Here is a 22427-nt window from a genome sequence, read left to right as displayed (position 1 = left end):
CAGATTGGGTCCAAAAAGAAGGAAGAAGGAAGGATGAGGGGAAAGAAGGAAGGGAAAGGGAAAGAACGATGGAGGGAGAGAATAGATTTGTTCAAGGAAGGAAAGAAAAATGGAGGGAGGGAACAGACCAAAAGAGGATGGAAGGAGGGGGAAAAGGATTGTGGAAAGGAGGAAGGGAACAGATTGGGTTAATTTCAGCCAGAAGGACAACAGGAGGGTTAAGTTTGATGTTGAGGCAGAACTGAAACGACAGCACCTGTCGCCTATAGCAACCTTGATAGTTTTATTGGTTTTACCATTACATTAGCTCCTGGTCTTAGATAAGAAGAAATGTAGCCACTATTAAGACCCAGTGGCTGCTAAGGATCTAAATGGCTAAATGAATAAATCCATTCAGACAGACTGTCACTGTGACCTGCACCACCACTGATCTGAGTGCTGTGTTTGCTCACTCCTCATTGTGTGACACAGCTGTCAGCAGCTGCTGCAGTGCTGATGACCACCAGCAGGTGGAGTGTTGATGTTGGTCTGTAGCTGCTCTGGGTGCTCGTGCGTGAGCGCTGCTCCATCCCTCAGCTTCTGACTCAGCTGTGGTTTATTGGTTGAGACTGAAGTGTAGTTTGTCTTTGTGTATCCAGGCTGCTTTCTGTTGGAGGGCTCAGTCAGGACTACTGGGTCTGGGTCTGGGTCTGTCCTCAGCTCCAAGTCCACCACACACCCTGGGCAGGGCACATATGGAGCTTTTCTACTCTCAACAAACACTCAAATCACTTCACTAATTCATCAGTATCTTGCACATACAGTACATATCACTATGCTTGAGATTCTCACTTTTTTTAAGCATGCTTAATGGTTCACAGTTCAAACTGTAGCTGGAAAACATGAGGACTGAAGATGAAATAAAAAGGTGCTAAGCAGAATTAAAGAATGATATTATCCAATATAACTTCCACACAGGAAACACACCTATTTAAAGTCAGAGCTAGGTGAACTGACATCATTACGTAACACTGAATCTCTGACAGTGTGTGTGAGTTAGTAGTAACAGCTGAACTGTCAGTACTGGTTCATGTTGAACACAGTACAGGTGGATGTGTGAATGTGTGTTCTGACTGTGAAATCCCCTGGTGGAGCATGCTGGGAGTTCTAATCCTGTTAGACCTTCACACCAGGAATTCCATCCAGTCCTGCCTGAGACCAGCCTGGGCTTCAGACAGCAGGTGGGGGAAGCAGAGCATGCTGGGACTTTCTTCACTGGTGCACACAAAGTCTGATTGGACATTAGCAGGACATCCATGTCCAGCTGTCTCCAGATGTTCAGCTTCGATGTCAGCTTTGAATGTTCCTCATTGTCTCAGTACAGGAGAGACAGTAGCAGAAACACATGTGGAACTATTCATCTGACAGGTGTGGCTGTCACAGTCCATCATCCATTAGACACCAGGCTGATGTTAGACAAGGGTTGGCTACATAAACACACATCGTGGATGTTATCAGCATGTTTTTAGACTGAGAGGAAACTTGAGAACCAGAAGAGAACACACACACACAGCATATCTGTACTGCCGGTGTCAGTCATCTGTTATTCTTCACTCTGATTATTTCCTCTCCCTAAATAAAGTTTAATGCACAGATACTGGTCCATTTACCGTAATTAACGTAACATTGATTTCGTAGGAATAATGTTAGCGTGTCATTTGTAATTTAAAAAAAAAAACTAAACTAAACTAAAAAAAATTACCATTAGATGACAATTTATGACCTGAATATTTCAAACACTTCCTCTGGGGGATTAATAATTGTACCTTTATTAATAGATACTTGACATATTTTGTGTAAACGTATGAGTAATGTAATTATATTTTGATATTTTACACACTCATAGTGTTGTGAAATTAATTAAGGTCAGGTTTATTTATTTAGCATATTAAAAGTGATAATCGTAGTACCGTTATTACTTCTCTGACAATAATCGTGTCAAGAAAATGTATAATCGTGATATCCCTATTGTAAGGTAGTATTGTTAATTTTATTAATTATTTATTTTAGTCCATAACATTTTATTATTACTTTTAGTGTTTTGTTTTTATAGATGTTTTGAAGATGTAGTGGTTAAAGGTTTTGATTCCAGATTCTCGGTAGCCTACTGTATGATATTGGTTCCGTGTGCCCTTGTTTTAGTGGGGTCCAGAAAAGGAGAGACAGCAGAGTGTAGCTCTGCCCCACGGTCTTAGAATACATCCATGCTCCTGTAAATGAAGTGAATAAAGTCTTCCTGTCCTGTCCTAACGGTGCCTTTTTCATTGAAGAATTATTTCCCCCCTCGTTACCCGCTACCTCCAGAAACCAGGGTTACATAACCAACCATGGGTGCAGATCCCGGGGGGGGAACGGGGGGGACATGCCCCCCCTAATTTCTGAAAAACATGAATTGTCCCCCCCAATAAAAATACCCAAAATTATTAAAAATTGAACAAATGTATTTTCAGACTTCACATTCTTCACATTTTAGATTAACATCTAAAAAGAAATGATTGAAATGGTGGAACAAATAACCAGAGCAGAAATCTCTGGTCTCCTTCACTACGATGCAAATGAATGTGTAGTTTCTTACACAGACGTTGATGATATCAGCAGGCTTTAAATTTTAAAAAACGACCCCCTCAATCTTAGGATTCATATTTTGATATTCATCCATATCAATTAATCATGCATAAAGTAGCCCCATACACTGGGAGAAAAGGAAGATGGTGAGAAGAATCGGGGATCTGGGAAGGTTGGAGGGAGGCGAAAGATAAGAATGCGAGTAGACATTATTACATGTACGAGACCCTTAAAATTATAATTTACTAATATAACAGCAGTGATACGCGCTGTTGGCTGTTTAGGACAAATAAACAAGAAAGGTAAGCACAATAAATGATTCCCTGTGCTGTACTTTTTGAATGATATGGTGAGCCTCTACCAAGTTGTGATTTATGGTCGCATGTTATGAGTTGCATATGGGCAAAAAATAAAAAAATAAAAATAAAAATCACTTTTGTGTCCCCCCCAATCCTGACATCGGATCTGCACCCCTGTAACCAACATCTGATTAAAAAAAACAGCAGTGAGCTCTTTTATCAGAGTAGTTCTGAAATGTAACTAAACCCATTCTGTCAGTACAGGAGCTGATTTGAGCTTTACTGCAACAGTCATCTAATGATGAATAAAAAACCTCCTTATCCAACCTTCAACACTTAAAGCAGAAGTAAGCTGTCCCCGCCCTCGTCCCTACGTCACCACATTCACGCGCATCCTTTGGCTGCACACACAAGAGAGGACCGCCCCTTTATGCCGTTCTCTCTCCTCATTGGATCAAGGTTGTAGGATACAAGGAAAGTTTTCTCCTCGGCTTACAGCAGAGCAGAGTGACTGAAAGACCCGTGTTTCGGACCAAACACTCTATAGAAGTGATTGCTGTCGGAAGATAGAACTATTTAAGACTTATGTTAACACAAACATTCCGCTTACTTCTGCTTTAAAGCTGCCCTGTGGAGTTTTGCTAATTACGAGCCATCAGCCGTGTTTTTTTTCGAGTACTGCAACAGTCAGCCTGCGCCGTTCAATGACGTCGAACCCCCCCACCTCCCCCTTCCCTCCCTCCCTCTCCGAACGGTAAGTGCAGGTAACCAGGCAACCAGGTGACTGGCGAAGTAGGAAGAGAAAAAAAGTTGTGGTCATTCAGCTTTGGCATATTTAGGGGTGTGACCTTGTACACGTGTAAACGTTTACACAGAATGAAACTGTAAACGTTTAGTAAAAAATCCCTAAACGATATCTAGGCCTACACGCAATTTATTTTCATATTTTTATACATAGGCCTACATTTGGGGGGAGCTGGGTGAAAAATAGTCCCGCACACTGTCTTAATGTAGAGAAAACTATGATTTAATTTAAAAAAAATGATGCTGTGACGGGTTTCCCTCCTCCAAAATCTGTGTAGCCTAAGTGCGTTTTCTCTTTCCTTTTTTTCTTGTCTTTTTTTTTTTTTTTTGCGAGCGAGTGTGATGGCGCCGCCACGCCGGGTCAAACATTGCTTTTCTGGTTGCCAAAAAATATTCTATGCAAATATAGCCTCCCTAAACACAAACAAATAACCTTAAACAGATTGAAAGGGGTGTCTAGAGACATTAAAGACGGCCGAGGACTGACGAGACGCCTCTGGGCTGGTTGCTCCAGTCCTGTCCACTCCTCTCATCCGCACTTCAGCACCTGTCCTGGGCTGCACAGTGTCGGCTCGGCTCGGCTCACTACTCCTCGTTTTAAATGACTTATTATTCCTTTTAAAAGTAGCGTAAACAATGTACTGTTCTGATCACTCATACGCGTGTTTAGTTAGGCTATACATTGCATTAGTATTAGTTATAGTTACTTCAAAAGTAAAGGACGGTGGAGCGAGCCAAGCTATAGCCCAGGACAGGTGCTGAAGTGTGGGAGAGGAGGGAGAGACTGGGCTCCGCGGCGGATCAGAGAGGGCGGAGGATCGACATGACTGGGGGTCTTGGTCTCCTGGTACCTGTGCGGGCCAGGACCGTGGAGGTCAGCGGGGGGGGGGGGGACTCTGAACGCTCACCAGGCGGATCTCTGGTGCGGTGCGGTGCGTTTCGGGTGAGGGGGGGGGCGGGACGAATCTGCCGTCGGGTCTCCTCCGCTCCGGTGTAACACCGGCACGGTGGCTTGCAGTGGCAGTGCTTCCACCGGCTGTGCATATCAGACTAAACAAAAATTAGATAAAATGTTCTTCTTCTCTTCTGTTTACCAACGCTCTAAACTCTATGTCAAATCCGAACGTGTTGTGTTGCATGCGTAATGCAAACGTAATTCCCTGTGCGACAGCGCGGGAAAGTCGCTCCTCAGAGGCAATTGCGCTTCTGGGTAAACGGAGATGCGTTCAATGATCATCCTAATAACTCGTTTGGCAGTGGCTGCAGTGTAACGGACATTGTTTTATATGTATAAACTCCACAGGGCAGCTTTAAGCCGCAGAGTGATGGGTTGTTCTGAGTGGAACTTCTTGTTTAGTTGACAGCTTGTGTTGGAAAGGAGCCAGCACAGCTTGTCTCTAAAGGTGAAGGGGGGCAGGGGCGGGTTGGATGGTGTTAAATACAGTTGAAAAATCAAAGACGGAAGCAGCTTGTTCATCCAAGTAAGAACGGGCCCAGGGGAGCACAGGAAGGACGGCATCCTCAACTCCAACATGTTCCTGCTAATGAAACTGTAGAGGGTCCTGACCCCGGTGTGTGTGTGTGGGGGGGGCTGCAGCTGCACTGTCAGGGTGTGAAAGTGATACCACAGGAGAACCTGCATCTGAAGCCCAGCACTTCCTATTGGCAGTGAAGCACAACAAAGTAAACTGCTCCTGCTGCAGCTGCTCCATCTCACTCTCTCTCATCTAGTGGAAAGACTTAACTCCACTCCACTTGACCACAGGTAAAGATAAACTGAGTGTAGGCTGGTTCTAAACTGGAACCAGACTAAATATAATGTATGCACTTCATCCTAACAGGTTGTTAGGAGTTGTATTGAAGTCTCAGCGACGTCAGGACAGCCCACCCTGACCTCAGATCTGCCCCTCAGAAACCTGTGGGTGACATCACCATGGCTATGTCTCTGAGAGTAATCTGATTACTTCTGTATTAAGGTGATAGTAACTGAAAACACAAGAAATATGTTACTCACAGACTCAGTACTGGGCTTCGTCAGTCCTGGTGTGTGTGATCATGAGACTGAACCTCAGTCAGTACATTCTTTAGTAAACGTCATGTGGAATCTGCTCTAGAAACAGTCACCAGCTCATACATGAACAGTCCATATACATTATTTTATTAAAGGAACATTGTGTAGGAATTCCTCCCATCTAGTGTTGTGGTTGTATATCACAAGCAACTCAATCGTATTTTTCATGCTGCATTCACCTGAAATTGGGCAGACGGCAGACGGACGACAGCCGCTGCACGTAACGGCATAAACAAGCCTCTATGTAAACAAGTGGTCCGTCAGCACGAGGCAAAACAATACACGTGACAATATGTTGTCATGGCGATGTGGTATTGTTTACCTGACCCATGTTTTACCGGCTTTCTCTCGACTTCTGCGACTAAAATGACATCTGGTTTGTTAGCGACGGCCGTCTGCCCGACTGCAGGTGAATGCAGCATCAGTGTAACGCTCCATTCCTCCTCACTGCGTTACCGCGGTGACTTTTCACAGACGCCACCTCGACCTGAGCCGACAGCTCCGGTGTCTCCGCTGAGTTTCCGTGGTTTCCTACCGTCACGCTGCCACTGAACGTAAAAATATGGCGACACCACATGGCAGCCAGCACCGAGCTTACCCGCTCCATGTAGATATGAATGATATGAACGGCTAATTCAGAGCTGAAAGGAACACTTCAGTTTGTTGATTACCGATTAATGAAAAACATACTTTTGAACCAAATAATCGATTTTCGTGAATAGATAACAGGAGAACTTACACAATGTACCTTTAATGGTCTCACATTTCATCTTTGATTATAAGCAGGTTAAAGCTGTACATTGATATTGTGTAAGTATCGAAGAGAAAACCAGACAACCTGTTTTTAGTAACTGAACCTAAGAACAAGATGACAGCGTTTCTATGAATTTGTTGTGATGTCACAATGAGGCAGTTACCAGTCCCAGCTTCCTGCAGGACCCACAGACCCACCTAGATCTACACCTCTGTTCTGAAAGCCTGAGAAAGTAGATGGTAAAGTACACTGACATGTTTATGGATCTTGTATCTTCTTACAGATCAAATAATGGGACATATGTAAAATAAGGGACCTTTAAGGGACACCCTGCACCCACACAGAATAAAGTGTGTATGTATCTCCCAGTAAGAGGCCCGTGTAATCTCCTCTGGCCCCCGACCCTCCTAATCCCTTTCCCCTGACATTCCAGCTGGATAACAGGAGTGGGTACACAGCTGAGTCCAGAAACAGGATAACACCCTTGTCTCCTCTTTCTGCAGCGAGCGCCGTCTCTGCACCTCTCCAGCTGCAGTGGATTACTGCCATCGCTGTTTTACAGATCGTGCTACACCGAGTCTTCTGCTGTGTTTCCACAGAGACTCCGTTTCCAGGTGTGCAGCATCGTTCGCATCTCATCTCTCATGTTACCTAATGTTACCTGATGGTACCTGATGATACCAGATTACAAATGATAAGAAAACCTAACAAACACAAACCAAGTCTCAATTAAAATGGCAAATTTAATTTAATTCTCAAAAAATGCAGATGTAAACTAAACGTAACGTTGAATTCAGAAGAATAGCTGTGTCTTGATTCCTGCTTTATACGTTTAAATTAATTCATGACTAATTTTAATAAGTACAAATCCAAGACAATCATTTTTTGTCGTCAGTGGAGCTGTAACTTTGCCCTCAAAGCTCCCTTTGAAAGTGCTTCTGGAGAACATGAAGGAGGCAGCTCATGGGTCAGCGAGTTGGTCACTGTTACATGAACACCATGACACGTCCTAAGGTCATGGCAGGAAGCTAATCCCTCCTCAGAAAAGGGATTAGAAATTACACTTGAGGGTAGAAAGCCTGAGAAAGCTACAGGTCGTCCTGAAAAAGGAGAAGTTTTCTCTGAGGTGATTTCCAGAGCAGGACATAAACTCAGCAGTGAGGTGGCTGCTCGCACCAACACACCATGAAACCAAATACCTCGGCCCAGCAGAGTCCACTTTATTGTGTCCACCACAGAACAAAGAGAGGAGGCATGGATATTAACCTGTGGCTCAGAGTCATAGTAGTCAGGTCATGTTCCCATGCACCTCCAGCAGAGGAGGAAGGAAAGGACTGGAACAGTCAACCAGGCAGACCATAATGGAGTTCTGTACCGTACTGCACATTACTTTGTTGGCTTAGTCCAGTCATTTTATGAAAAAGGGTTGAACAAATTGCAACAGAAGCAAACTCAACTGATTTTGTATCCTCAACATGTCCTGAGTGAGGGAAAAAAAGCCCAGAAGAATCCCATTAGGGGAAAGTTAACCCTAGCCCATTCATACGCCTATTCATTATTTTTCTCACGTGAATAGGGTAAAAATTTTAACCTTTAGATATCACCATGAAAATTACCCTGTTAATTACTTACATTAAGACAAACAAAAAATGTATTGCAAGTTTTTTTTTGAAATTCTTTGTTAACATGAGCAAAAAGTGCATATACAAGACCAGATCTAAACTCTATAGCAGGTGAAAATGTCTTGTTCAATCTTGTTGACATATTAAAAACGTAATATTAAGGTCTAAATGGAACCCATTGACTACATGAGCATTAATACATATAGACAGAGAGGAAGAAGGAACTTTAAACCAGTCTTTATTAATTATTATTGCAGAGATGGGATTTAGGGGTGGGTCTGTGAATATGTCTCTATCTGTCATTAAAGGCAAAAATGCCAAGAATATATATATTTTTAAAGAACTGTTCAATCAAAACAACCATCAGAAGATAAATGTCCTTCTGCTGGAGCTCCCTGATCTCAGCAGCAGTCACTTCCATAAGAAAGGAGCATGTCATACCTGCTCCACTAAGGTGATGGCAGTCATCTTGAAAAATTGCAGCCATCTTGAAATTTCAAGTGATTTCTTGTCGAGTGACCGATGGAGTCAACTCATCCCAATTTTCATGTTGGTACCACCACAGCACCTTCATGCAGTCAAAACGGTGGAATTTATGCAAATTTTCTCATGTTAACAATTTCAAAACTTGTAATACATTTTTTCTTTGTCTTAGTGTAATCAACTCAGTAATTTTCATGGAGATATCTAAAGGTTAAAAATGTTACCCTATTCACAGGAGAAAAATAATTAATAGGCGTATGAATGGGCTATATAAACTTTCCCCTAATGAGATTCTTTGGGGCTTTTTCCCCTCACTCAGGTCATGTTGAGGAGTTCAGATTGCTTCTGTTGCAATCTGTTGTCTTAAAATGACCGGACTAGCTGTGCCATGTTGTTGCACTGTACTGTCATGTTATACTGTGCTGTGACAGTGTGCAGATGAAGTGCTCAGATGCCTGTAGTCACAACACACACAGTTTTATTGACACACTGTTACAATCACTGTAATAACACCACATGATTTTTCATGAAGTGAATGGTTTTCATTGATGTTCACACGGAGAAATCACCTGCAACACGAAAAGTTAAGGTTTCACATCTCAACATACTTGAATAAATGTATATGTCCAAAAAAGTGGCACATCAACAAATGTAGCAGAAGTTGTACAAAACTGGCATGCAGCAGTCATTTACCCTCTAAGGCTCGTCTCACATTCTTTTGTTCCTGACATCAGGAAACAGTTAGTGTTTGAGTTAAACCAAAAAACACAACAGAAAACCTGTAAAATACACAAGACACAAGTAAGACACTCCACATGCACACACAGAGTGCTGCACCAGACATTGTTAAGAGTTTAGCAAACACAGGAAGTAAGACAGGAAGGGAGTAACTGTTGTTTCTTAGAAAACACAGACTTAGTAAAACATCATTAGCACCATTATCATGTAAACAAGCCAGACCAGTTTATAGACGTATCCCTGTCCACGTTTCTGTCAGCACCAGTCCAGAGTCAGTCCCACTGTGGAGCTCAGTCTGGACTAACACTGGAGTTTCCACTCTGTTATGAAGCCTTCCACCATGATTCAACAAGAAGACAACAAACTAATGGTTGGTTAAAGGGATAGTTCACCCAAAATTCAAATTTCACTCATTATCTACTCACCCTCATGTTGACTAAGAGCTGTGAGAATTTTCAGAGTCCTCCATGCCTTCTCTGAGTTACGGGGGGGTACGCGTAGCAGTATTTGTCCATATAATGGTTGTCAATGGATACCAACTTTCTTCGTCCAAAAAGACACACCAAAAAACATCCAAATACCTCCATGCTGCTCGTCTGTAATGTCCCTCTTGTATTGAAGCCCCGACATGAGAAATTGTTCCGCCGGTCAGTGCAAATCACGCAAGATTTGCACTGACACAGGAAGAGCAGTGAACTGAGACACTGGGAGCTTCCGCTTCAAACAAGCTTAAAACACAGACTTATTCAATTTTTTTTCAGAACAATTGGTGTGGTGTGTCTTTTTGGACGAAGAAAGTTGGTATCCATTGACAACCATTATGTGGACAAATACTGCTGCGCGGACCCCCCCGTAACTCAGAGAAGGCACAGAGGACTCTGAAAATTCTCACAGCTCTTAGTTGACATGAGGGTGAGTAGATAATGAGTGAAATTTGAATTTTGGGTGAACTATCCCTTTAATCACAGCAAACATGATGAGTCATTTATTTGTCCACAGCTCCATCACTGGAGTTCACTGCTCTCTACTTTAAAGTTAAGAGTTAAAGCACTGGAGTACTCGAGTTTCAAAATACTTATTATATTTTGCAAAATTACGCAAAAATACTTTTTTTTTCAACACAATGTTGTATGTATTCCATATTACCTAATGACTCTTAAACAACCCACTGACTGAGAGTAAACCCTTTGTAGAATATGACACAAACACTGTAGAAATGTACATAACAACACAATTGAACTGGTCAACACTGCAAGCATCAAAAACTAAATGAGTATTTCCAAAGCTTCAAACACTGACTTCAGATCAAACATGGTCTCTGGTGAAGAATCTCCTGCCCCATGAAGCACTGACAGGTTCATACCTGACTGACTGGCTGTGACTGGAACAGTGTGTGGTCGATCACATTTTCAAAATAAAAGATTATTCATTCCATTGACTAAAAGCTGCTCCAAAACAAGTCAAGAAGTGGAGTCAAAAAAACAATATTTGCTTTTTTTTTAAGTTAAGTAGAGTAAAAGAAACATGTTTTTAAAAAAAAAGCTCAAGTACAGTTCTGGAATAAAGAACCTGTTCCTGTCGAGTTGTTCTGGACCAGAGCTCTGAAACTTTCACATCAAACTCACACATTCACTTTTCTCACAAGACTTGATATAAAAATAAATACTATAAGTATGTACATGCATTCAACATTAACAATATGACTGAATATCTAACACGGTTCAGTCTCAGTTGCTGTGAGCTAAGACAGCTGGAGGTTCATGCTGGTAGAGTATTTAACCTGGTCCAACGTACATTCACCTCTGTGAGTTCAGCCCTGTGAAACTCTTCTACACAAAGTGAATGTTTGAAGGGAAACTAAAAAGATGTGTTAGTCATTTTATTACTGTTGTTTCCTCTGGGATTAACTGCATATTTTAGTTCTGTGTGACAATGGCACATCAGTGTTACTAAGTGCTGCTGCTGGCTGGATGACTTTAAACAGCCAATGTTTTCATGGATTATCTGGTGCAAGGGCCATGTTTTTTCTGAACGTGTAAAACCAATCAATAATCTGACTTGTACAGATGTTACTGGTTCAAATTTGCGGACTTCACGCGTGGTCCACGCGAGACGGCACAAGACTCATGCATTTTTTTTCTTTGGCGAGACAAGAGGTTTTAATGAAAAGCCTCAATGTGCCAAAACAACCGCCAGGTGGCATCTGTGAGAACGGAGGACGACAGGCGGATGACTCAGTGATCTGTGCAGTAATCCACAGCTTAAACTCTAGGCTATTAAACTAGAACTAACTACTGTATACACTGCCTAAATCACAGAAACTATTGTAATATGATAAAGCCTGTCTTGCTTTATGACTTGATGATTATGTATCACATATCGCCGCGATTAGGAGTGGCGCTGTTCATGATACAGAATACAAGAGGATGAAAGGAGAACTAGCTGCAGACAGTAAATAATATAGTAGCCTAGTTTTTCAATGACAAAATGTAACGACGGCAGCTACAGTAGACTATAGCCCACGTCTCACTCTCTTTTTTCGGTCATCTGTCTCGTCATCTCCAAAATGTGTTTTTAAAATGAGCCAACTACAGTACTGTGCAGTAGTGCCGCAGATTTCTCACTCCGCACCTTGTTTGAGAGTGCAGCTGGATGATTTCTTGTGAATGAACGGGTCTGTGTCACTTTGGGGCTGGGCGATAAAACATAGGATAAATAACTTTCCCTCGATAGAAGACGCGGCCGATACAAAGTGACACCGTCAGCCATGCAGCCGGCCTGGACTTTTTATTTTTAATTATGAAGGATCATCTGGGCAAGGCAAAGATGACAGCATCAACAAAACACGGCGTAACACACGCGGCTGTATGGGACAGGCTTTTATTTAATTCAGAACAAACCGCTTAGCAAAAATGGAAAATATAGTCTATAATAATTAATTGATCTGTTGTTTGGCCACTGTTTGAAAATAACCCGAATTATGAGCAAATAATCTGATCCAGAACAGCAGTCATAATCAGACTTCTTCTAAATAAACCTAAACATTAAATAACTGGGTCAGGTCGGACCATGGGGTTATTTTTTCTCTTCTTCTTCACAGGAGAAGAGGAGGTGCGCTGCGCTCACGGACGCGTTGATGTTTTGTGATTTATCTGCTGCCTTGACTCTGCCCTGTGCGTTCAGATTAACAATAAGACAAGCCATGGTTGAGTTTATTGAGTTTTAGCTGCTCAATCTCATTGTTTCAAAGAAAAGGGATTGATTTTTATAACGAAATGAAACGAAAACAATATTATATTGATACATTGTTGTAAAAAAAATCCAAAAGAAACGAAAATGAACTAAAGAAAATAACTTTCACACACACACATTAAAACAGTGCGATTGGTTGAAAGCTGATAATTAGCCATGTGCTTATAAGCTGATTGGCCGAAACCAAGAACAAAGCCGCGTGAATGGCCAATCGCCATGTGTTAACATTTCCATATTCCGCACATTCTGTGACAAACTGTAAACTGTTTTCTTGTCTGTAACAACATCTATTGCACGTCTGTCCGTCCTGGGTGAGGGATCCCTCCTCTGTTGCTCACCCTGAGGTTTCTCCTGTTTTTCCCTGTTAAAAGGGTTTCCATGGAGTTTTTCCTCAGTCGATGTGAGGGTCTAAGGACAGAGGATGTTGCTACGATGCCATGTGAAGCCCTTTGAGACAAACTGTTTGTAAAAACGGGCTATACAAATAAAATTGCCTTGCCTTGCCTTGCCTTAACGGCCGACATGTAAATCAGCTGTTTCGATGGGCGTTATATGAATAGAGATGTTAATGTGGTACTTTGCACATAGCCTCCTCTTCTCATGTGAAGAAGAAGAGAAAAAATAACCCCATGGTCCGACCTGACCCAGTTATTTAATGTTTAGGTTTATTTAGAAGAAGTCTGATTATGACTGCTGTTCTGGATCAGATTATTTGCTCATAATTCGGGTTATTTTCAAACAGTGGCCAAACAACAGATCAATTAATTATTATAGACTATATTTTCCATTTTTGCTAAGCGGTTTGTTCTGAATTAAATAAAAGCCTGTCCCATACAGCCGCGTGTGTTACGCCGTGTTTTGTTGATGCTATCATCTTTGCCTTGCGCAGATGATCCTTCATAATTAAAAATAAAAAGTCCAGGCCGGCTGCATGGCTGACGGTGTCACTTTGTATCGGCCGCGTCTTCTATCGAGGGAAAGTTATTTATCCTATGTTTTATCGCCCAGCCCCAAAGTGACACAGACCCGTTCATTCACAAGAAATCATCCAGCTGCACTCTCAAACAAGGTGCGGAGTGAGAAATCTGCGGCACTACTGCACAGTACTGTAGTTGGCTCATTTTAAAAACACATTTTGGAGATGACGAGACAGATGACCGAAAAAAGAGAGTGAGACGTGGGCTATAGTCTACTGTAGCTGCCGTCGTTACATTTTGTCATTGAAAAACTAGGCTACTATATTATTTACTGTCTGCAGCTAGTTCTCCTTTCATCCTCTTGTATTCTGTATCATGAACAGCGCCACTCCTAATCGCGGCTATCAGGCTGTCAGCATTGTCCCCAAAACGTCTGAGCAGTATTTAGTACGGTGCTGCCACCTAGAGGAAAACAGTTGTGGTGAAAAGTCACGCGATCACGCGATCCTGCAGTGCAGGACAAACCCCGCAAATTTGAACCAGTAACATCTGTAGTTTTGGAGGAAACTGTCCAAACTGTCTCCTGTCAGAGTCCAACAAGGTGATTCCCTGAGTCCACCTTAGATGACCCCAACATGTTTTTACTTAACAGCACTCGAGATGAAGAAGTGAGCGAAGATGAGGAGATAAATGGGCATGTGGCTTGGTGGTCGTCCAGCTGTGCTGCTGAGAGGAGAAGTCATGGAGAAGATGGCATCTGTTGTGTTCCATGGCACCGGTAAGTTACAGATGTTTCCCTCACAGCACGCTGTGCACACCTGGACAGCAGGAAAGACATGGGATTTACATATTTACATTCATATGACACTTGACTGTCCCACTGACCAGGACAGGAGCGTGTCAATCTGTCTTTGACTGAGCTATGGTCTGTGACAGGAAATATACTAGCAGGACACAAGGTTGTAATCAGTCATTTTAATAGGATTAATGATTTCCAGAGTACACTATTAACCCAACAAAGAAAGATAGGAGCAAATTGTCAAACAGCACAAAAAACTTTCTTTCATGGCAAACACACTAGAGCTCTAAAGAGGAAGGGGGTTTGGAGACAAAGGGAGGAAGTCCTGGGGCTGTACTCAGTACTGTGAGAAAGAAATTCTAAGAACATTTTAAGGATTAAAAGAATTTGCCTTAGAAAGATAAAAGTTATTCACAAAGCATCTTAGGCCTTAAGACAGGTCCTAAGGTGAAACACTGTTAAGAGGAGGGAAGAGGACTTTATAGAGGCCTGAGATGTTCTCAAGAGAGAAGACAATTGAAGAAAGAAAGAATATTCTCCATAATTATATGATAATATTCCCCTGAACAACAGTGATTTGATAAAACAGCAGAGATTAGACTGAGCAGAAAGGATAATGCTTGTGATCAGAGATGAGCTCCCACAACCTCCAACCTTCAGTCAGCACAGTCATCAGTCAAACACTTAGAGCAACTTCACACGCTGGTGGCTCAGAAAAGGACATTCATGGACATAGAGGGTGTTGCTGCTTTAATTACACAGGAAGTAAGATAACCTAATGTAGTACTATGGTACTAAGTGGAGAAGGGGTAGGAATTAATAAGATAATGCTTCTTCCTACTCCTTTTCAAACATACAAAGCGTTCTGTTTACAGGAAGATACCACAGCATCAACACTAATAGTTTTCAGTGCGGAATAGAAGATGTTAAACAACAGGTTTAGACAGCTGTTTGATGGACAGGACCAGCTGGTCAGGGGACAGGTCCCTGCAAACCTCAGGTTTAAACACCTTACCTCCGTCCAGACCCAGGACCAAAACTAAACTACATCAGCTAACTTCAATATTTTAGAATTATGGACTATTATGTATATGAATTAAACTAAAGAGCAGTTGGAGTTACATCACATCAACAGTGTGCGGCTATTTTTCAAGTCTGACATACATTTTTTTTAACTGTTAAACTGGTCATTATATCACATTATATTCACAATTTCTGTTATTTGTGTTTAATTTTATTTATTTTTAACAACCAATCACAGTTTCATAGTTTATAGCTACACTGCCATAGACTTAGACTGCTGGGGGACACATCTGGTTGCATGGAGCCCTCTCCTCTCCTCATCTCCTCCCCTCCCTTTCTTATAAAAACAGGCTATACAAATAAAATTGCCTTGCCCATGCCTTTCAGAAAAGAAGGCGTCATACATAGCAACGGGGTTAACCACACCTCCTCACTAACACAGAAGTTTAGAGTCCTTGCTAGAAGTTTTAGGCTAAGTTAGGAGCTGTCTGTGAGGAGGCCTCTGAGACTGACTTCTGTTTATAAGGATGTACTTCCACAGGTGTGTGCCTCCTTGTGAGGGAAGATGACTACAGTTTCTAACAGCCATGGTGGCCGTAAGGGTGAACAATTTAATGTGGGAATCATGGCAAATATCATTATCTAAAGAGCAAAAGCAGACAAGTGCAAACAGAAGAAAGTTTGTTCAAATGAGTCTTGGTGAAATGATCACTTCATTAACTTTCATAGTCAGTGACATGTGATGTTGAACTATAACTAATAATAACTAGGCCTACATTCTTTGTTCCCACCTTTTTTCCTTCATGGTCCCTGTCAGTGCATCCTGTGGACAGACAGTCCTCCAGAGCCACACAGCGTTTGGTCACTGACACACTGTCTCCCTCCACATCCACTGTGTGGCGGCTGTAACAGTATTCAGCTTCTGCAACACACGATGATACAAGCACAAACAGCACCGCTCATTATCGCTGACTGTGTATATTGAGAGGGAGAGCTCTGCAAACCCCCACTGGTCAGTGTCAGTGGTGATGTCAACACTGAGGTAATTACAGCTAAATGTGCCTGTTAATATTCTTCTCATTTGTCCAGGTCATAGTAGGCTATCTCAAAGGAATTTTAAATCGAAAGCAACTGGACTTGGTTATTTGTCTAGGAAGACGTTTCACCTCTCATCCAAGAGGCTTCATCAGTTCATGTAGCATCTGACCAGGCTGGGACTGGTCCAACTATCTGGTGTGGAGACCCAGGTATTTAACCTCTGTGGGGGCGTTCACAAGGCTGATGATGTCACTGGTTCCCTTTTGTGCTCCAAAGGAAAACAACTGTTCACAAGTGGCATGTGACTCCAACGACTGTCGTTATAACACAATAGGGCACTAACGAAGTCGAAACCAACTTTCCACCAAAGACAGTCACTCAAACGACTGTCGTTGGCACTTGGAGCACAAAAGGGAACCAGTGACATCATCACCCTTGTGAACGCCCCCACAGAGGTTAAATACCTGGGTCTCCACACCAGATAGTTGGACCAGTCCCAGCCTGGTCAGATGCTACATGAACTGATGAAGCCTCTTGGATGAGAGGTGAAACGTCTTCCTAGACAAATAACCAAGTCCAGTTGCTTTCAATTTAAAATTCCTTTGATATTTTTGATTTGATTTTTATTTGTCTCAAACAAGCACATCAAAAGACAAACAATCTATGTAACAAGAAACAAAATAACAATGATACTGTGCAAGTTTGAGAAGGGGCTGAAAGAAGCAAAGCTTATCAAGTTCAGTCCCCCCTTACATTGTGATTCATGTCATACATCTGTAGTTCCATACAGCTAAATGTGTTCACTAAAGAAAGCAACCTGTAATGATTTTTCATCAATGATGACAAAATTTATATTAGGGCAAAATATGACATAAATATTGATGAAGATTACATTTAAATTAAATTAAATTAAATTAAATTAAATTAAATTAAATTAAATTAAATTAAATTAAATTAAATTAGATTAGATTAAATTAAATTAAATTAAATTGAATTAAATTGAGGTTGGGGTTGAAAATGCTCTCTGGTTTTTACAGGTTATAAACCCAGGTTTTCAATTCAGAAGAGAGTGTGTTAGAAGCTTACAGATGTTGGTCTGACATGGTCTTACCGTGAGGACAGTACACATCTGGAGCCCAGCGGTTGCACTCAAAGTTGTCTTTTGCATCTTCACAGGTGAAGCACTTGAAGGCACCAGGAAATGGAGTACCTGAGACAAGAACAAACCAAACCATTAAAAACCATCAACAACACTCAGTACTTTTACATGACACTTGAAAAAAAAAATTACTGCCTTACTCCGACTATAACTGGACAACCGATGTGCATGTAAACACATTAGTCCGACTAATATCGGAGTTCTCCCAGATAATGCGATTGGAAACCGATTTTCTTCAGCATGTATACGCCTTAACTGGACTGAAATGGAAGGGCTGTAGTTGAGAATTTATTAAGCCTTATGAAGTTGTTTATATTCAGTTTTTTACTAGGTGACCGCTGAAACGACTCATATCGCCGCCTGAGGAGACAAGACACCGTCAGTTATTTGATTTTCTCTGTTGCATGTAAACTGGGACAAGGACAGCAGTCCAATTAGACGCTCAAATTGAGCTATGAGCATAGCTCGATTAAGCTCTGCATGTAAACGTACTACAGACTTCTGTCTGTCATGTTATCAACTGAAGACAGTGTGGCTGAGCTTCACTGGACCAATCACATATCTCAGGCAGACCATAATATATCTCTGTATTGAGTACACAGTAACATAGCTCACAGTGTAGAACTCATGGATACCCACAGAAACAAATGAGAGGCTCCGATGTGTCAAATTAAATTATCATTCTGGTTCAGCATTTTCTTTTCAGTTGTGGTCTAGAGCCTTATTATATGGCAGCCTATGCAGTATTATGGTCTACATTAACTGAACCACCAACACAACCTGTGTCCAACATGTGGAGTATCACTGCCTCAACATGTGAAATGTGTGGAGAGTCTGGAGACCATGGGCACAGTAAGTCTTGTTATCTGGTTAAAGTGAACCTAACCCTGTCCAGGTAGGAGTCAGGTAGCACAAGTGAAATTCAACAAACTCAAATGTGGTGAAACATTAATATTATGTAATTAGAATTTAAAAAAACAAAACAGACAAAAAAAAAACAGTTCAACATTTTGTTAAATTTGATTCCCTAATCTATATGAAAGTCATACTTAGGAGTACTCTAAGGCAGTGATTTTCCACTAGTGTGCCGTGAGAGTCCGTCAGGTGTGCCGTGAAAAATGATCAAATTTTACTTAATTGAGTCCAACTAGGGATGCACATTTTCAGACTGATAACCGATGCTTGTAAGTGTTTATAACCGTTAACGGATAAGATTCAACACTCCATCGAGTGTTGTGACTAGGTTCGTACCGACTGGCCTGTCCTGTATTGGCGATTAAGAGGATGATCGACGATGTGTTTTTTTGTTTTTGTTCTTGCCAATAAATATATAAAACACACACACGCTGCTCCCGCTGTGCTGCGGCACATCCACGCCAGAACAGCAGGTCAACTGTGCAGCTGCAGGTGAGTGACGGGGGAGCCGGCTGGAGAGCGCCTCCTTTTTTATTTTAGGGGCACCGTCCTTACAGGGTGGAGCACACGTTGCACTCAAAGTTTGTTCTGACTTTCTATCACAGGGAGTGCACAGCATTAAGTGTAAGTCCTCTCATGTAACGCTTTGCTGTGAAATATGGCTGAAGGCACGAGTGGAAGTGTGCACGTGTTGACAAGCTCCCATGAGTTGACTGACATAGCTAAAAATAAAGCTGTCTGGCAGAGTTGGCTAATAAAATAGGACTCTTTTATGTCAATGGGTGTAGTAGTGGCAGAAGCCTGCACAATGTCCATATACTGAGTCAGAATAAACTAACTACACTGTAAGAGACTACATTTGTATTATATTTACTGTATTAGGCTGCACTGTGCCATTTTGTAACATTTTTAGTTTGTGGTGTGCCGCAGGATATTCTTTTTAATGAATAAAATGTGCCGTTAATTAGCAAATGTAAAACTATTCTTTAGCCAGCTCTGGCTCTGTGGACGCTGGTGTGTGTGAGGTGAGCTGAGACAGACAGAGACAGACACTGTGCAGGACACTGACTGGACGGGTGGAGGGATACGATGTCTTGTTTAGTGAAGTCTCTGGTGTTGGTGATCTTCAGAAGATCCATGATGACGGTCAGCAGCAGCACCCAGGCCGCTGCAGACCAGGGCTCCATGGCTGCGTCCTGGTTTCACACATGCAGCTCCCTGATTGGTGCAGATCAACCACACACCTGTAACAGACGGAGATCTATAGGTAAATGATATTGAAATACTGGCGATGAAACTACTACAATGTTTTATTAATGTACATTGTCCCAATTAAACTGAAACTGAAAATAAAACACTGTCATTTATTTTTAAACCAGCTTGGGCCAGAAGGTCAGGTGCACTTTTACAGAAAAAGCTGATGCTATGATGGATGGATGCATTTACACGTCAGTATGTGAGCAGCTGAAACTGTGAAAACAGACGTGGCGGTCAGTTCTGTCACTTCTGTCAGCACCTCTGCCTGGCTTGGCCAGTTTGAGAGTTTGTGTGTAAGAGGAAGACTAAAGTTTCACCACAGAACCGTCTCCACACAGACCCAGCTCTGCTACATCACCTTAGCAGATTGTAGTGCCTGTGTCTGTCAGTCTACTCCCCATCCATCCATCCATCCATCCATCCATCCATCCATCCATCCACCCATCCATCCATCCCATCATATCATCCATCCAATCCATCCATCCATCCATCCATCCATCAACCCATCCATCCATCCATCCATCCATCCATCCATCCATCCATCCATCCATCCATCCACCCACCCACCCATCCATCCATCCATCCATCCATCCATCCATCCAATCCAATCCATCATATCATCCATCCAATCCATCCATCCATCCATCCATCCATCCAATCCATCCACCCATCCATCCATCCAATCCATCCATCAATCCATCCATCCATCCAATCCAATCCAATCCATCATATCATCCATCCAATCCATCCATCCATCCACCCATCCATCCATCCATCCACCCATCCATCCATCCCATCATATCATCCATCCAATCCATCCATCCATCCATCAACCCATCCATCCATCCATCCATCCATCCATCCATCCATCCATCCATCCATCCATCCAATCCATCCATCCATCCATCCATCCATCCAATCCATCCACCCATCCATCCATCCAATCCATCCATCCAATCCAATCCATCCATCCTTCAATCCATCCATCCATCCAATCCAATCCATCATATCATCCATCCAATCCATCCATCCATCCATCCATCCATCCATCCAATCCATCTACCCACCCACCCATCCATCCATCCATCCATCCATCCAATCCATCCACCCATCCAATCCATCCATCCATCCATCCATCCATCCATCCATCCATCCATCCATCCATCCATCCATCCAATCCAATCCATCATATCATCCATCCAATCCATCCATCCATCAACCCATCCATCCATCCAATCCATCCACCCACCCACCCACCCACCCACCCATCCATCCATCCATCCATCCATCCATCCAATCCAATCCAATCCATCCATCCATCCATCCATCCATCCATCCATCCATCGCCTATACATGCTGGAGGGTTGACACACAGAGAATCACCTACAGGCATCCATCAACCTAGTGTACATGTTTTTGGACTGTCCTCTCCCACCTGCTGCTGCTTACTGGAGTTTGTAATGTAGCCTAACTTTATTGTCCTTGTGAGGATTGACAGGCCAATCACAGATCAAAAGTTAAGAATCTCCTTTGTCAGTTTTACATTTCATCTGAGCGTTAGAGGCGGGGGGGGGGGGGTTGGAAGTGGGGACCACGGTCACTGCTTGTTGTGTTTCATCACTGTTGGCTTTTAACAGTGATGTTGACATCTGTTGACATCATCGTTGGAGGATTGATTAAAGAGCAGGGATGTTCCCATGGGAGGGTTGTTTACTCCGGCCAGCAGAGCAGTGACTGGGATCAGGTCCATTCATCACCCTGCAGGTAAAGTCAGGCCAGGCTGAGAACACTACTTCATTCAACAGCACAGGATGCATGGGAGAGCCTGTCCTATAGACAACACACTGCTTTGACGTGGAAGGAAACAAATGGAGCCATCTGAACATTTGTCACATGTAGTTGACTCCGGCCCTTTGTGCACTTTTCTCCAGCACAGCCAGATGCATTGAAGGCCCTGCTGAAAACTGGACAGGCTCATTATCAATGAGCTGAGTCAATGAACGGCTCACAAAGACTCCTCACAGGTTCATACTCTGTCTCACACACAAACAGCCACTCATTAGTCTCTGAGGCTGGCTGACTGGATCACAGCACTGTACACTTCCATATGGATAGATATTTAAACCACACACAAACAACATCCAGGGTTCTGAACCACGCTGGTATCCTACCCTGGAAGAAAACCAAATAATCCATGGATGGACCATGGACGTATAACCACACGCTACTTTTTATTTTTGGCATCGTGCAACATTAGTCAGTTCCTGTCTATTGTCACCACCTAGTCCAGTGGTTCTCAACTGGTGGGTCGGGACCCAAAAGTGGGTCGCGGACCCGTTCTGGATGGGTCGCGGACAGCTGGTCAAAAAAGTAAATAATATTTAATGCACATCTGATGTTGGACATGTCTTTTATTTAGAAAAATAACTTATTTTGAAAGGCACATGAGACACGTGAACACATGCAGTTGTAATAGTCCTCAATTTCTTATTATTTGCTCCATTTTCTCTGAATGCAAAGATATCAGTTCCTTATAAATGTGGCCTGAATGCAGTGAAAATACCTTGTTTTGTGGGTCTTTATTTTGTGCAATTTGATATTTATTCACTTTTGTGAATATGCTCTGAATGCAGAGCTACATTAGAAGTCAAATATATCGTTTTGTTGGTCTCCATTTTGTGCAGTTTGATAT

General features: G+C 42.4%; 2 protein-coding genes across 3 annotated transcripts in view; one reads left to right on the top strand and one right to left on the bottom strand.

Annotated features, from left to right (window-relative positions):
* Positions 1–21783, top strand: part of LOC311004503 (exosomal polycystin-1-interacting protein-like) — a 101612-nt gene extending 79829 nt beyond the window's left edge. For both annotated transcript variants that reach the window (XM_083996584.1, XM_083996583.1), the window contains exon 3: positions 21760–21783. The gene's annotated coding sequence lies outside the window, so the exon portion shown is untranslated. The remainder of the gene's footprint in view (positions 1–21759) is intronic.
* On the bottom strand, positions 475–19665 carry LOC311004749 (ly6/PLAUR domain-containing protein 6-like; the record flags this gene model as incomplete). The annotated part of the gene is made up of 5 exons (XM_083996918.1): positions 475–719; positions 14200–14362; positions 16158–16288; positions 17516–17614; positions 19548–19665. 5 exons carry the CDS (start codon positions 19663–19665, stop codon positions 475–477), a joined length of 756 nt encoding a protein of 251 aa, XP_083853044.1.
* Positions 21784–22427: the final 644 nt, after the last annotated feature.

The sequence above is a fragment of the Trachurus trachurus genome (assembly GCF_905171665.1).
Source record: "Trachurus trachurus genome assembly, chromosome: 21".
Lineage (NCBI taxonomy): Eukaryota > Metazoa > Chordata > Actinopteri > Carangiformes > Carangidae > Trachurus > Trachurus trachurus.
This window is presented reverse-complemented; position numbering and strand designations above follow the sequence as displayed.